The sequence below is a fragment of the Engystomops pustulosus genome, chromosome 4 (assembly GCF_040894005.1).
Source record: "Engystomops pustulosus chromosome 4, aEngPut4.maternal, whole genome shotgun sequence".
In the NCBI taxonomy this organism is placed as follows: domain Eukaryota; kingdom Metazoa; phylum Chordata; class Amphibia; order Anura; family Leptodactylidae; genus Engystomops; species Engystomops pustulosus.
In genome coordinates, this window is record NC_092414.1 from 57704376 (window position 1) to 57719566 (window position 15191).

At 41.0% G+C, this 15191-nt stretch overlaps 1 protein-coding gene across 5 annotated transcripts in view; it reads right to left on the reverse strand.

Annotated features, from left to right (window-relative positions):
- Positions 1-15191, reverse strand: part of ACSL6 (acyl-CoA synthetase long chain family member 6) — a 99744-nt gene that overhangs the window by 48154 nt on the left and 36399 nt on the right. Inside the window, exon 1 of one of the 5 annotated variants that reach the window (XM_072145972.1) lies at positions 12349-12366. The exons of 3 other annotated variants lie outside the window; for them this stretch is intronic. Coding sequence is in view for 1 of the 2 variants with exons in the window: in XM_072145970.1 (XP_072002071.1) it covers positions 11786-11825 (40 nt within the window). In the remaining variant the exon portion in view is untranslated. One more of the 5 variants, XM_072145970.1, reaches the window with a different exon arrangement.

A 15191-nucleotide genomic window follows, 5' to 3' on the forward strand; every position in this document is an offset into this window, starting at 1 on the left:
ACTCCAGCAGAGGTGGCCGTATCCCGGGACACAGTCTTGTTTCTAAGGGACTGTATGACTACATTTATGAGAAATTATCTTCACACAGGTAAATTTTTTTTAATGACATCTAATTAAAGAAATGTTTATATATTGCAGATTAATGAAACTGGATGTGAATACCCAGAGGAGAATACCCCTTTAAGGTTAAATGGGTTTTCCTAGGAATTGTGCAGGGCAGATTTAAAAAAAAAAAGTTCTTCGTGTAGCATTGTAGTCTTTGTCAGTTCACTGACACTCCTGGGTGGTTTTTAACATAAAAAACCGAAATATTTAAATAGAAAACTGTTAATGACCGTAAAAAACAAAACAAAAAGAAATGCTGTAATATATGTCATTTGTGTGTATCTCCCAAAAAAACTAAACATATGTAGTAAAATAAATGACACAATGATAATAGAAAATTGCTCTGCAAAAAAAGTAAGCCCTCTCACAGGTCCATGGAGATGGAAGTGAACAATACCAATTTTATCTTTTTAAAAAGGGACAACTAGTCGATATTCCCTTCCTGTGCCAAAGTGGAGTGGAGACAAAGACAAGACCAAAAGACAAATACGAATAGTCACCAGAACCAGGTTAGAACCAAGAAAATAACACAATACAAAATCACAAGACAAAAGCATAGTCTAAATACTAGCAAATGGTCTAAATACCAGGATACAAATGACAGAATAACTGGAGGCCAGAAGCTAACTAAGAACTAAGTCTAAGGGCGGGAGAACATCTTGTGTGATGTGGCCAGAACTCTGAAATCCAGACAATATAAAAACTGCATGGGAGTAATGTGATTAAAAGGAGAGTCTCTCATTAAGTTTAACTATTAATGATGCAAATTCAACATGAAAAGACTGAATCAGCATATCCTCTGTCATATCTTACAGACGTAGGAAGACATAGGCACAGATGTAAGAATATATAGAAAAATAAATCTTAACTAAGTGCCCCCACGCAGGTCTCCTGGTAGTCGGCAAAAGGTACAGAGTTAGAATTATCAGAAGGGTGTATTACAAGTCTCTAAATTTAACCTTAAATAGACCAAGCTCCTGTTGCTGCTATAAGATAAAAAAAACCTTTAAGACCTTTTCAGGCCATAGCATTAAGGAGTTAAATTTTAATGTACTATATTGGACGCATATAGATAGTTTCCTTCCGGTAAGCTATGCCATTGTTTTCAGGAAAATGCTTTATACTGTATATTGCTGTAAGCAATCTGATATCAGTGGGGTACTTAGAAACAGTTCTTTTCAATTGCAAGGCTTTCCCACCTTGGGAGATCAAGGATAAAGTATAGCTCAAAACAGGCCTAAAGCAGATTGTCCTGGAGGAAAGCCTTGGTGAGAGACAGACCTAGAACTATCAGAAAAGAGCTAGAAACTTCATGTGAACTAATGCAAGATGCCATTAATATACCTGCTCACCACAGAGCAGTTTGCCTCATGTGCTGCCCCTATACAGGCGGTCCCCTACTTAAGAACACCCGACTTACATACGACCCCTAGTTACAAACGGACCTCTGAATATTGGTAATTTATTGTACTTTAGTCCTAGGCTACAATAAACAGCTATAACAGTTATCACAGGTGTCTGTAATGAAGCTTTAGTCTTAATATTGATTCTTATGACAACCCAACATTTTTAAAATCCAATTGTCACAGAGACCAAAAAAGTTCTGGCTGGGATTACAATGATAAAATATACAGTTCCAACTTACATACTCAACTTAAGAACAAACCTACAGACCCTATCTTGTATGCAACCCGGGGACTGCCTGTACTCATCTTTGGCATGGAATGTGGGAATGTCCTTTTGGGACCTTGTGATAAATTATATTGATGTGTCTTGCCAAATGACACAAACCAGGCAACCTCAGACAGTGGTTTTTCATTATGTTTGCCCTCCTGGTGAGGAAACTGTGTGAAGTGACACAAAGGGAGCGCTGAGAATTGTCCACATTGTATCACTGGTAACTAAGAGATGGATTTTGCAGAAAACCTCTGTTCTCAGTAGAAATGGCAAAAGAAACGTTTCCTTAACATAAATAGACAGAATGGACAGAAGATACAGCGAGGAGACTCCTGCCCCCCCCCCCAAAAAAAACATTAAAACATTTTTCTAAACCCCAAAAAATAGTAAGATGGTAAATCCATCACGTGATTCATTGTGGGAAATGTCATTGATACTCTATCAACTAAGGGAGGCATCAGATCCTTGGGACTGTGGGTGTGCAGCCGCCAAAAATGGAGTCTAGCTGCTGGGCTATTGACTAACTTCCCAACTTTTGAGTTGCAGAAAGAGGAACAAAAAGTGTAATGTACTCATCTTACCCCCTAGTATCCTCACACAGTATAATACCCATCTTAATGGCCCTTAAATTGCTCCCCTTCACATTGTGCTCCCCCGGCATTGTTGCCCCCTTTTCTGCTCCTCCTCTCTGCAACCCCTCTCATTGTGGTCCCCCTCCTTTCTCATCCTCTCATTGTGCCCCCCTCATTATTGCCCCCTTTTCTGCTACTCCTCTCTGTACCCCATCTCTTGTGCCCCCTCATCTCATCCTGCCCCCTTTCTCACTGCCCCATCTCTGCAACCCCCCTACCCTGTACAATACCTCCTTTACCTTTCATTGTGCTCTCCCTATGCTACCCCTCTCATTGTGGTAGCTATCTCATTATGCCCCTCCTCTCTTTGTGACCCCGTCATTACTCCCCTCTTCTTGTGGCCCCTTTCTCTGCTCCCTCTTTTATTATAGTCCTCCATTCAGATCAAATAGCTCACTGCATCCAACTCAGAGGGCCAATAAGAGTTGCCTTCTGGGACATACCACCCATTGCCTAGACCAACGAGATAGAGCCCAAAATCCAGGACTGTCCCGCCAGATTCTACGAAGGTTGGGTGGTATGGCTGTTAAACACTGGAAGTGGTAGACACTGGAAATGCACGAAATGACCTGCTGTAAATCATCATTATTTTCATGGCAAATGTTTTTTATTACCGTGATAAAGAATATAGAAAAATAGGTTGTATGAGAAGCTGTACAAAATGGCTTCCAATTATCCAGTAAATAGTTTCTGTGTTATTCATGATGACACAATGTTTACCAGAAACAGCAAAAAAACATCTATTCCTCAGGGTTAATGGTGCAGGCTGGTGTCAGGCATGCTGTGTGCTCCACTACAACAAGAGGGGTAGCTGCAAAACATGGAAAACTTACAAAAAGGTTCATGTTTCCATAGTGGCCTAACCGTGATCTCACAAAGAATCGGAGGCTTTTGAAAAGAGCTTTTCATTCACTTTTCCGTCTCTGCTTGTTAAAGAAAGCTGTTTAACGCTAATAGGGACTCATCTACACAGATTCAATCCTCGTAGCTGTAGATGTAGCAAGTACAAAACTTATGTGGGCTTTGAGCTGATAGACAATAGTTTACTGCTTACATTAGTTTTGTTGTGTAGCTGCTAAATCACATTGTTTTGAAGCATCCTGGAGGGGAAAAAAATATTTCTTTGGCAATTGCTACATCATCACCCAAAATAAATACTTCATAAAAACTATGAATAAGAAGCATTGTTCTTATCTAAATAACTACTTTACATGGCTGCAATGAGAAAAAATAGTTTGTAAACTTACATGAAACTCACCTGAGGTGAGTACAATGATATTAAAGGAGTTCTGCATATTACATTTTACTTACATTGGCCTGTCTCCTTATTCCTGATTTACATGCCATGCTACTGTATGGACAGTCTACCATATACAATTCTGTTTACTTATTATCAGGGGTAGAAAAACTTGTGTAAAATTTTTCATGTTGCCCTTCTGAAACGGTGAGAGAGAGCTCTGTTACATGGAGCACTTCATGTCATGTGACCAGGGTGATGTCATCTAAGGTCCTTTCCTTAACCTAATAACTATACACTCACCGGCCACTTTATTAGGTACACCTGTCCAACTGCTCGTTAACACTTAATTTCTAATCAGCCAATCACATGGCGGCAACTCAATGCATTTAGGTATGTAGACATGGTCAAGACAATCTCCTGCAGTTCAACCCGAGCATCAGTATGGGGAAGAAAGGTGATTTGAGTGCCTTTGAACGTGGCATGGTTGTTGGTGCCAGAAGGGCTGGTCTGAGTATTTCAGAAACTGCTGATCTACTGGGATTTTCACGCAACCATCTCTAGGGTTTACAGAAAATGGTCCGAAAAAGAAAAAAACATCCAGTGAGTGGAAGTTCTGTGGGCAGAAATGCCTTGTTGATGCCAGAGGTCAGAGGAGAATGGGCAGACTGGTTCGAGCTGATAGAAAGGCAACAGTGACTCAAATCGCCACCCGTTACAACCAAGGTAGGCAGAAGAGCATCTCTGAACGCACAGTACGTCGAACTTTGAGGCAGATGGGCTACAGCAGCAGAAGACCACACCGGGTGCCACTCCATTCAGCTTAGAACAGGAAACTGAGGCTACAATTTGCACAAGCTCATCGTAATTGGACAGTAGAAGATTGGAAAAACGTTGCCTGGTCTGATGAGTCTCGATTTCTGCTGCAACATTCGGATGGTAGGTTCAGAATTTGGCGTCAACAACATGAAAGCATGGATCCTTCCTGCCTTGTATCAATGGTTCAGGCTGGTGGTGGTGGTGTCATGGTGTGGGGAATATTTTCTTGGCACTCTTTGGGCCCCTTGGTACCAATTGAGCATCGTTGCAACACCACAGCCTACCTGACTATTGTTGCTGACCATGTCCACCAATGTATTCAACATCTGATGGCTACTTTCAGCAGAATAATGCACCATGTCATAAAGCTGGAATCATCTCAGACTGGTTTCTTGAACATGACACTGTAGTTCACTGTACTCAAATGGCCTCCACAGTCACCAGATCGCAATCCAACAGAGCATCTTTGGGATGTGGTGGAACGGGAGATTCGCATCATGGATGTGCAGCCGACAAATCTGCGGCAACTGTGTGATGCCATCATGTCAATATGGACCAAAATCTCTGAGGAATGCTTCCAGCACCTTGTTGAATCTATGCCACGAAGAATTGAGGCAGTTCTGAAGGCAAAAGGGGGTCCAACCAGTTACTAGCATGGTGTACCTAATAAATTGGCCGGTGAGTGTATATCTCATGTATGTATCTGATCTATTCACTGTATCTATCTGATGACATGAAATCACAGCATGCTGTGATTCCATATGATATGATTGGAGATGGGCGAATCGATTCGAACAAAGTAGAATTCATTTCGAATTTCAGGATAACTTCGGTTCGGCGCGAATCCGAAATTTACAGTTATTCTTGGGAACAAATGTATTATTTATTTTTTCCCTTTTATTAGCAAAATGGTATCGAGCACAACATGTTACATGGGGCAGAGAACTCTGGGAAGAAGAAAGGAACACCCTCGATCACATGTGCAGACATGTAAGCCAATCAGTGCCCGGCAGGCTTATGTCACAGCCCTATAAAAACATATGGCCATTTGCAATCCCATCATTTCACACTGCGTGCACTGTCTGTAGCGTCTAGCTGCTTGTACCCATAAGCTGATGGAGTGATTTTTGCTCAAAGTCCACGGTGTCAGTTTTGGGGGTTCTGTATTCCCCAAATTTCAATAATTTTTTGTTGCTAAAGTAGATATCAAGAAATCCGTGTCAAATCCACATAGTTGATGGAGTGATTTTTGCTCAAAGTCCAGGGTGTCAGTTTTTTAGGTTCTGTATTACCCAAATTTCAATTATTTTTTGTTGCTAAAGTAGATATCAAGAAATCTGTGTCAAATCCTAAAGTAGATATCATGGCCTACCATGTTGCTGCCACCATTGTGTCATTGTGCCACTCTCTGGCCTCATGCTGCTGCTACAGCTGCCGCCCACCTACACACACTGTGATTGTGCCACTCTCTGACCACTTTGTGGCCTACCATGTTGCTGCCACCTCCATAATTTGTCATTGTGCCACTCTTTGACCTCCTGCTGCTGCTGCTACTAGCTCCACTTTCTGTCATTGTGCCTCACTGTGGCCTACCATGTTGCTGCCACCTCCAAAATGTGTCATTGTGCCACACTGTGGCCTACCATGTTGCTGCCACCACCAGAATTTGTCATTGTGCCAGTCTCTGACTTCATGCTGCTGCTACCACCTCCACACTGTGTCATTGTTCCACACTGTGGCCTACCATGTTGCTGCCAGCTCCAGTGTCATTGTGCCACTTTCTGACCTCATGATGCTGCTGCCGCCATCTCCACGCTCTGTCATTGTGCCACTCTGTGGCCTACCATGTTGCTGCCATCTCCATAATTTGTCATTGTGCCACTCTGCAGCCTACTCATGCTACTGCCAACTGACCGCTGTCTCCCTGGAACACCCTGTGATTTTCATAATGCTGTTTTCACCCTCCACCACTCTGTGATGTTGCCACTATGTTTACTTTCCCCCTTCATTTCATCTGTCAAGCTTCAGTATTGATAGCCGAAAGCAGGAGTGAATACAGAGGACATGCAAATATCCCATTTACTGGCCATCTCTGTTTTGGGTCAACTCCTGTTTGATTTTGGCTTTAGCAATACTGATGGTTTACTGATTGATTGAAAGCGGACACTGATGAATGAAAAGAAGGGAAAAATGATCAGTGACTTCAATGCAAAATTACTGCCATCACCCTCTCCACTCTTTTGGGGGGTTTCTACATGTATCCGCGTTTAACAGAACAGGTTCTGTCGTAGATGGTAGATGTTAATGTTTCTAAGGACCTTAGATGACATCACCCAGGTCACATGACATGAAGTGCTGAACAGTAAGGAGGCATAATTAGTTAATAGGGGTGGCATTTAGTTAATAAGGCCCAATGGGAACCTGTCACGAGCTGTATTTGTGAAAAATGTGGTGACAGGTTTCCTTTAAATCCCTACTTCAACACTAAATTTAACAATACACATGAGGGGAATCGTCACTATACTTGGTACCCTTCCTGAGCTCCTGCTCTTTTAACCAATCCCATAAGGTTTTGTGGCTTGGCTGTGACAACTATCCTACAGAAGTCATTGGCCATTTTAGGACAATCCATATCCCAAGGTGGATAAAGTTTAAGAGGAATGTGCAACATAATAAAGGGGAGCCAAGTATGTGAACAAATCATGCCTAATGTATAGTCAATTTTAGTTTTGTCTGTGAATTAGTTCTTCAATTATTTTCCTTTCAATAATATACAGCTTTGTTTTTAATTTAGATAAACTTGTTATTTATATGTTATATATATGGTGCATACATAAAATACATCAGTTGAAAGGCTTCATCGTGAATACTAATAAAGCAGCATTGATAAATGGATAAGTTACGGATACAAAGCAATAGGATGATACTGTCACGGAGCTGCACTTAATAAATCATGGCTGCATACAGAGTGCTGACGGGAACTCCTTAACTCTGCAATAGTCAGCAGCCCGCACACTGACGTGTCTGTTCTTCAGCAAGGAACCAGCTTAGTCTTTATTTAAAATTGATGCAAATTGATATATAAGGTGATGAAGGGAGGACATAAATAATAAGGGGAAACATGGTCAGCAAAAATTGTCATGAATTCACTTCTGCACTGTAAACTTAAGGGAACTCATTCTGGGGAAGTACTATAGTTATCTATGTAAATATTGTATATCCTTCTCTGTAGTACATATGTGTCCACAATTCATTTAAAGGAAACCTACCACTTGAAGTGGCAGGTATAAGAGGGAACTACCGAGCACCAGCTCAGGGTGAGCTGGTGCCGGAGCTTAGTTTTGTTAGTGTTTTAAACCACAGTATCGCGGTTTAAAACACTTTTTAAACTTTATGGCCGGAGCTGCTTCGGCGCAGGGAGGTACGTGGTAGGTGGTAGGTTTCCTTTAACTTTAAAGAAATTCTACCATCAAAATCAATAATGGGCACCTACTCCTACAGGAATTCTTGAATGATAAATGGAATTGCCATGATTTTTTATAGATAGACTATGCTCCAGATAGACCATGAATATGTGGTCAGTGGTGCCTGGAACAAATGTCACCCAAATAAAAAATAAAATAAAACAAGCAAAAATGAATAGAAAATCCTTTCATATAACAGACAAAAAGATAGCAGCTTTACACTACGGCTACATTCACACGGCTGTTCAGGGACGTTTATATGGCCGCTGTATATACTTCGTATATACGTCCCCCATAGGCCAGCAATGGGCGCACAGAGCCAAACAGAGCAGTACGGTGCAGCATAAGTGCACCGTCCTATCTTTCCCGGTAATACGGCCAGGGTGCTCCATATATCTCTTTGGAGAGGGGCGGGGGTGAGCAGCACTCACCCCCTCCTCTTCCGTGTGCTCCCTGTGCTACGGTACGGCGGGCACACGTGTGTGAATGAATCTTAAATCAGTATTTACAGTAGAAACATTTCTTCAAGCTTGTCCTGGTCACATTTGAAGGTGCCTGGAAGTTTTTCAGCTATACACAATTATTTTACATAGAAAAGATGGGTAACGCTAAACCATCTGATGCATCCAAATAAAAACAGAACCACATAATCCAGAAAGGTAATTTAACGTCGTAATGTGATCTCCCTGAATGCTTTAAGATGTTAAAATCCATATGCTTGCGTTCTGCTGTACTGTTGGGGAACTTCCCTGTAATAAAACTACTAAACTAATTTAAAAAATATGGAAGGGAACATTGTGTGAACCAGGCCCAAGGTGTGGCTAAAGCTACTCTTAATACAATGCATATGACTTTTAGTGATTATCACTCCTTAAGTCTCAAGAATGTGTTATTGGACTTCGGGAAGCTATTTCGGCATTCTTGCACAGTATCACTTTCTAAATCCCCTAATGGCCTGGGAAGTTTGAAATTGTTCTGGAGCTACATATCTGTAACATTGGGTTTCATTCATAATTTCATCTAAAATTACTTTTTATGGTCAGGACACCATAGAAACATTTCTTGTCATGCAATATAACTGAAATGAGTTCTTCAGGGTTGTTACACCTTAATTTCACCTTCAGAACTACCGCATAAAGATAACGCTGTATTTTCAGGGATCTATGAAGTCTGATGATCAAAGATAAAATATAGGTCGTCCCTGGGTTACGTACAAGATTGGGTCCATCGGTTTATTCTCCAGTTGAATTTTTATGTAAGTCAAAACTGTATATTTTATAATTGTAGATCCAGACAAAGATTTATTTTTTTTTGTCCCAGTGACAATTAGATTTTAAAAATTTTAGCTGCAATGGGACCAAGGATAATCAATAAAACTTCATTACACACACCTTACAGCTGATCACTGCAGCCTGAGATTAAAGTAAAGCATTCAGAAAGCTTCACCAGAGGTCATAGTGGGCAGAGGGTCTGTCTTTAACTGGGAGTTGTCTGTAAGTCGGGTGTCCTTAAGTAGGTGGCAGCCTGTATTGGGAAATCCTAAGGACTCTTTTATGAAATATATAATGGTTTCTTATACTAAGTGTAATACACTTACTATTTTTTCAATTAATTCTATAATTATATTTTCATCTATATAAATATATGTGTTTGTATCACTTGTTTTGAGATGTGGCTTCCTCCTGTCACATATAAATAACACTTTACACAAAATGTCAGTATTAGTTATGTCGTGGAATGGAATAAAAAGTCTGATACACGTGCTGATAAATGGATTGATAAATGTAAAACGCACTACCATTAAACTCTCAAGCACTTAATATGTTTTATTTCGCTTCTCCATCACTTAGGCTTATGATTTGAGGATGATTTTATTACCTGGTCTGTAAGGGTCAACAAACATACAATGTAGGATTACATTTTTTTTTAAGTTGCTCAAAACTGTCAGACGGGACTGCAATTGCCAGGTGGGCATGGACATGCTGGTGGTTTAAGCCTTGCTTTGGCATCACAAATGCCCTATATGAGTGTAGATTCATAACGGATTGCAAACCTAGTTATCTCCATGAAAGACCTTTGAGGTGAATTGCAATGGCAACTTTATGATTGTCAGGATCAGGGGTAGTGGACTCACTGAACCACCGCGAGCAACGACGTAGGTTGACACCTGGGAGCGTAGTCTAAGTGGCACCCGATTTCACCAGGTCCCAGACTTGCTGCGGCGGGATACCATTTGATCGCTCAACCGGCGTGACTTTGCTTGCAGTGGTGGCCAAGGCAAGGTACAGAATCGTAAGGCTGAGACGGAGTCATGGACAGGCAGGCGGCACAGGATCAGAGTCAGGAACAAGGTAGAAGGTTTGGCAGCAGATTAGCGAAGTCAGGAATAGAATTGAGGTCATAATGGGAAATCACTATAAATGTGCAGGGAGACAGGATACAAGCTTTTTCTAAGGCACGAGGCACAAAGATCCGGCAGGGGACACAGACAGGGGCTGGCAATTTATCCGGGCAGGCGGCCGGCCAGTGCCAATTATTTGGCCCTTTAAATCTTACAGAGCCGACACACGCGCACTAGGAGGCGAGGATGTGGATTGAATCCCAAGGACCGCCGCTGGAGCAAGGGAAGGGAAGTGAGGATGCAGACAGGATCCTGGGGCACAAGGAGGCACACAGGGGTGACAGTGGTCTACATTCCAACAGTCCCTCACCTTATTAAGGCCTTATGCACACAACTGTGTGCACGAGGATCGAATGTTGTCCGCAAACAATGGGCCGTGTGCTATAGAATGATGCCCCTAGGACATCCTGTATTAGGTCCATTCAAAATGGCCGCTATTCAATTATTTTTCTTCCAACAACGACTCCGCACACCACATTCACCCTTTGGAATATAATCACGACCTCCGGCACTCTCCTTCTCCCATGGTGGCTTCCATTACTACCGGCTTCTGATTGTTTACAAAGGCCTGACCACTGATGCCCACCTGTGATTGCCTGAAGTCCTGCTGCAGCAGGCACGCTACAATCGGATGACACTATTGATCTCTGTAAACAAACAGAGGTCAGCAGTGACAGGCAGCACCCCAAGTGAAGAGTGGGTGTGTATAAGAAGTTTATTGTTTTTTAAGCCCCTCAAGCTACAAATTAGCTTTTTTTTTATCCCTGAACAACCCTTTGATTCACTATCAATTGTGAATGTACAGCACAGGTGGATTTTAAGGAAGATGAAGAGTTTACCACTCTGAGCACACACAGACAGGGCTTCTGTGCCATGCCAGTGACATAGAAGCCCCGAAATAATTGCAAATGCTATTGCTATGCTATCACACTTGCGATTATTTCCCCATTTCCGTGAAGGGGTTTGCGTGGCCGGACGGGAGTGGGCTAGTGAGAGGCGTTCCTGTCCCCACGCCTGCGCACTCACTGACAGGTCCTGGCGTAGAGATAAACGCTGTGCAGGTTATCATACAATATGATAAATAACTCCCATAGTATCAAAAAGTCCTAGTGCTATATATTTGTCCAGTTTCCAGTGTCCATGTTACCACAGCTCTCAGAAGCTAGGATAAAATGAAGGCCACAGTTTAGCCAAAGCGAGAATAGGAGATGGCTTGAACACGTATATTTTGATGGAGGGGTTAAGCTTCTTATACCACACAATAAACAGTATACTAACTAGATGCCTTTATGCTCAAGAGACAAACCTAGGCAGGCCCAACATACAAGCAAAAGTGTCATTTGTTTTACTCAAAATGAGACCAATGCCTGTTTCATACAAAAATTGTGATTAAGGTATAATAAAGGAGTCTTACTGAACAGGTTACATAGTGTATATAGTATATACTCACTGTGTATTGCATCTGTACCGCTCAGGCTTCTTTCTGCCATTAACCTTCCAGTCTCCTTCTAAGTTGGTGAGGATTTCAGAGTTGTACAGAGATGTGGCTCAGCATGTGGTGTGATGATGTATACAAATGTCATACTAGCACTAAGCAACAACCAAGAGCAAGACTACAATGTGCTGCATTTAACAATAAGCATAAATTCTCACATCCCTCTGATTGCTCTGGCAGGCCATGCAATCCTGGCAGAATTAAAACTGTTCCTAAAAGACTACAAACAATAAGAATATATCTTATTACTTCAGTAAAGAATAATAAGATCTCTTCGGAAACATTGCATAAAAAATCGTCAATAGAGAATGATAACATTTTTCCCTTTCCATTTGTCTCTCCTCCCCTTACATAAGCCATATCATTTTGATCTTTGATTGACAAAGCTTGTTATGTGCGAAAAAAATTGTCCTTTCTTGTGGTATCATTTCATATTCTGTATCATGTGCTGGAAATGAAGCTGAGAAAACAGTGGAATTGGTAAAATTGGGCCATATACTGATGGGTTGTGTTTTTACCGCTTTCAATGTTTAATCCAGATCCGGCACCAACAGGTAAACTGCCACGATCAGTGCCAGCATCGGCAGTTACCAGCAGGTGTCAGCTGGATAATACAGCTGACAAACTCCGTATGTGGAGAGAGCCCCCTTTATACACCACCGTTTGATGTAAAAGGGTTAACAAAGTATATGACAAAGTTTACTATTTTCATCTGCACTATTGATTAACATTTATTAAGGTTAAGTTTGATGGTTCAGTGACACCGAAACTGCACATAAAAACACATTAAAATTGATGGCGACGCAGTTTTAACTGCGTGTGACTGCATTCCCTGGCTTTAATGTTTCAAAATGATTAACGTTCATGGGGTTTGAATACTTTTGCAACCCACAGTATATTTTTGTGAAAAGAGGGGCCAAACATTTTGGGGCTTATAATTCAATGTTTTTTATATTGTAGCAATATCATTGGCTACCAATGTCCATTGAAGGGTCAAGTGATGCCGCTAACAGATATGGACAAGTAGCAGCTGGTGGAATGAGGAAAGTTGCACTGGAGGCCCAGATAGAACTGGAAGGATAGTAGTATTTTAACTGGGACTTCTGCACAATACCTATAAATATAGGATTATACATATATTGGACGCACAAGTAATGGGGGGATACAAGAGTCTTGTCTTTAAAAAGCGATTCATATGATGACAATTATAACTTCCTTCCTTATTGTCCTTTCACATGGAAAAAAAAAAGCAAATACTTGCAGAGAAGTGACTGCTCGGCTCCAGCAATGTAAATAACATCTCAGAGTCTGCTCACAGCCTGGAGCTCAGCAGGAGAGGGGAACCTCGATCCAGTAAAGCAAGGAGAAAGCAAATAGACAAACAGCTGAACAAGCCATCCCTAAACTTCAAACAGCTTCCATGCTGGCCAGGAGAAGTCAGAATGAAAGATAGATTCTTTCCAAAAAAGGATTTCTGATCTTCAAAAATTGGCAATTATGAAGTTAAAATAAAAAGCAAGCTATCTTAGACCTGCCACCAGAATTTTACCCCTAAAACCAACAATTAGTTGCCAGTGAGGCACTGTACCTTAATAATAGCCATTTTTTTCTGTTATGGAAATTAGCTTACTTGACTCTTTTATTCAAAATATCTGAACTCTCTGTTTTTTTCCCAGCATACCAGTGAACCACTCCCCCTTATTTTGACTGACAGCTTCTTCAAATCACTTCCTTTTCTTTCTGGCCATCTGCCAATATTCAACTGCAGACATGTAAAGCTCTATTTATTTATAGCAAATATTGCCTTGTGTTACATTCACATCATGTGACCAGGGTGAGGTCCTATACCAGTGGTGGTGAACCTATGCCATAGGTGACGCTCAGAGCTCTCTCTGTGGGCACCCAAGCTGTCATCCCAGCACAGAGTTCACCAGACAAGACTTCACCTGAATTCCAAGGAAGCCCAAGATGTGTTGCTCAGTTTTTTTAAAGCAAGACATCCTTGGCTGCCTTGGACTGTAGGAGGAGGGAGAAGAGAGGGTCAGAGCTGGATTACCATCAGAGCTTTTTCTCTAGAACACATGAATCCTGCCGATTAGGGGACCATGGTGGTAATCTTTAACGATTCCCCCAAATTTCTCCACTTTTTTTCTACTGTATTGGTGTCCTCACAAAGCTGAGACAATTTAAGGATGTGACGGAGCAATAATATAAATAAATATTATACAATATATAAATTATTATTAATTATTATTATTTCCACTTTCAACAAATAATTGTGCAAAGTAGCCCATGCACCCTCTGATGCCAGGTAGGATAATGTAAAGTTGATTTATCTTGATGTAAGGGAAGCAATTTTTAGCTAAAAGAAGGGTGTCAGATAGTTAATACAGCTTTATCTACCTGTCACTAGCTGTTTTTGTAAAAAATGTGGTGACAGGTTCCATTTAATAATACAAAGAACAGAACACAATCAATGTAGACACATACTGCTAGTACTTCTAACATTTTCTACACTTTATTTCTATTCCAAATTAATCTTATAATTGCATAACATGTTCTAACCAGGTATAGCAGCATACCACATTCTTTTTTTTATCACAACATGCTAGTTCCAGATTTTATCCAAATTTCTTCCTTTTTTATTGCTCATTAATCTAAATTCCTTTATTATGACTCATAAATCTAAGGTTGTAGATAGGGCTTAAGGTTAAAATCCTAAAATCTATATATTGTGATTTGGGATATGGCTTCCATATAAATCATAAGCAGTTGCCAGCCAGAGAATAGTTTGTCCAACAAATACAGTGTCTCTTCTGATATTCATTGACAAGCACAATCTGCTTGACCCAAAGTTCCTGTGTAATAAATTTGTTAAAAAAAGAAACCATTTCATTTTACAAAAATACAGTAGCTTCATGCAATAAATGACCATTATGGCAAAATAAGAAAAAATCAAACAAAATGCCCTTGCTGAGTTCAATACTGTACTCAATGACCTGTACTCACCCCAAAAATTGAGACAGTTGTTATAAAGATCTTCCAAAGACAAGACATTCCTCCTGACCCTTGCCTCTATAGCCCATCTTTGGGAAACCTGACTTCACACCAGTTATGGACCCTGGAATAGCCAACAATCACTTCAGAGCTAGACAATTCCTGAAGTGCCATCAATGGTCCTCCCATGTTGACCTACACTCCCTCTGAATTACACCTCATTCCAACTTTACGGGGACTTGCATCCTCTTTGAGTTACTTTTGTGATACAAGGAAAGAGACCCCTCAAACTCTGTCCTCGATCTGGCAAACCTTTCCACCAGATCCTCCCACACCTGGGTGCCAGCAAGAGGAAGGCATTATG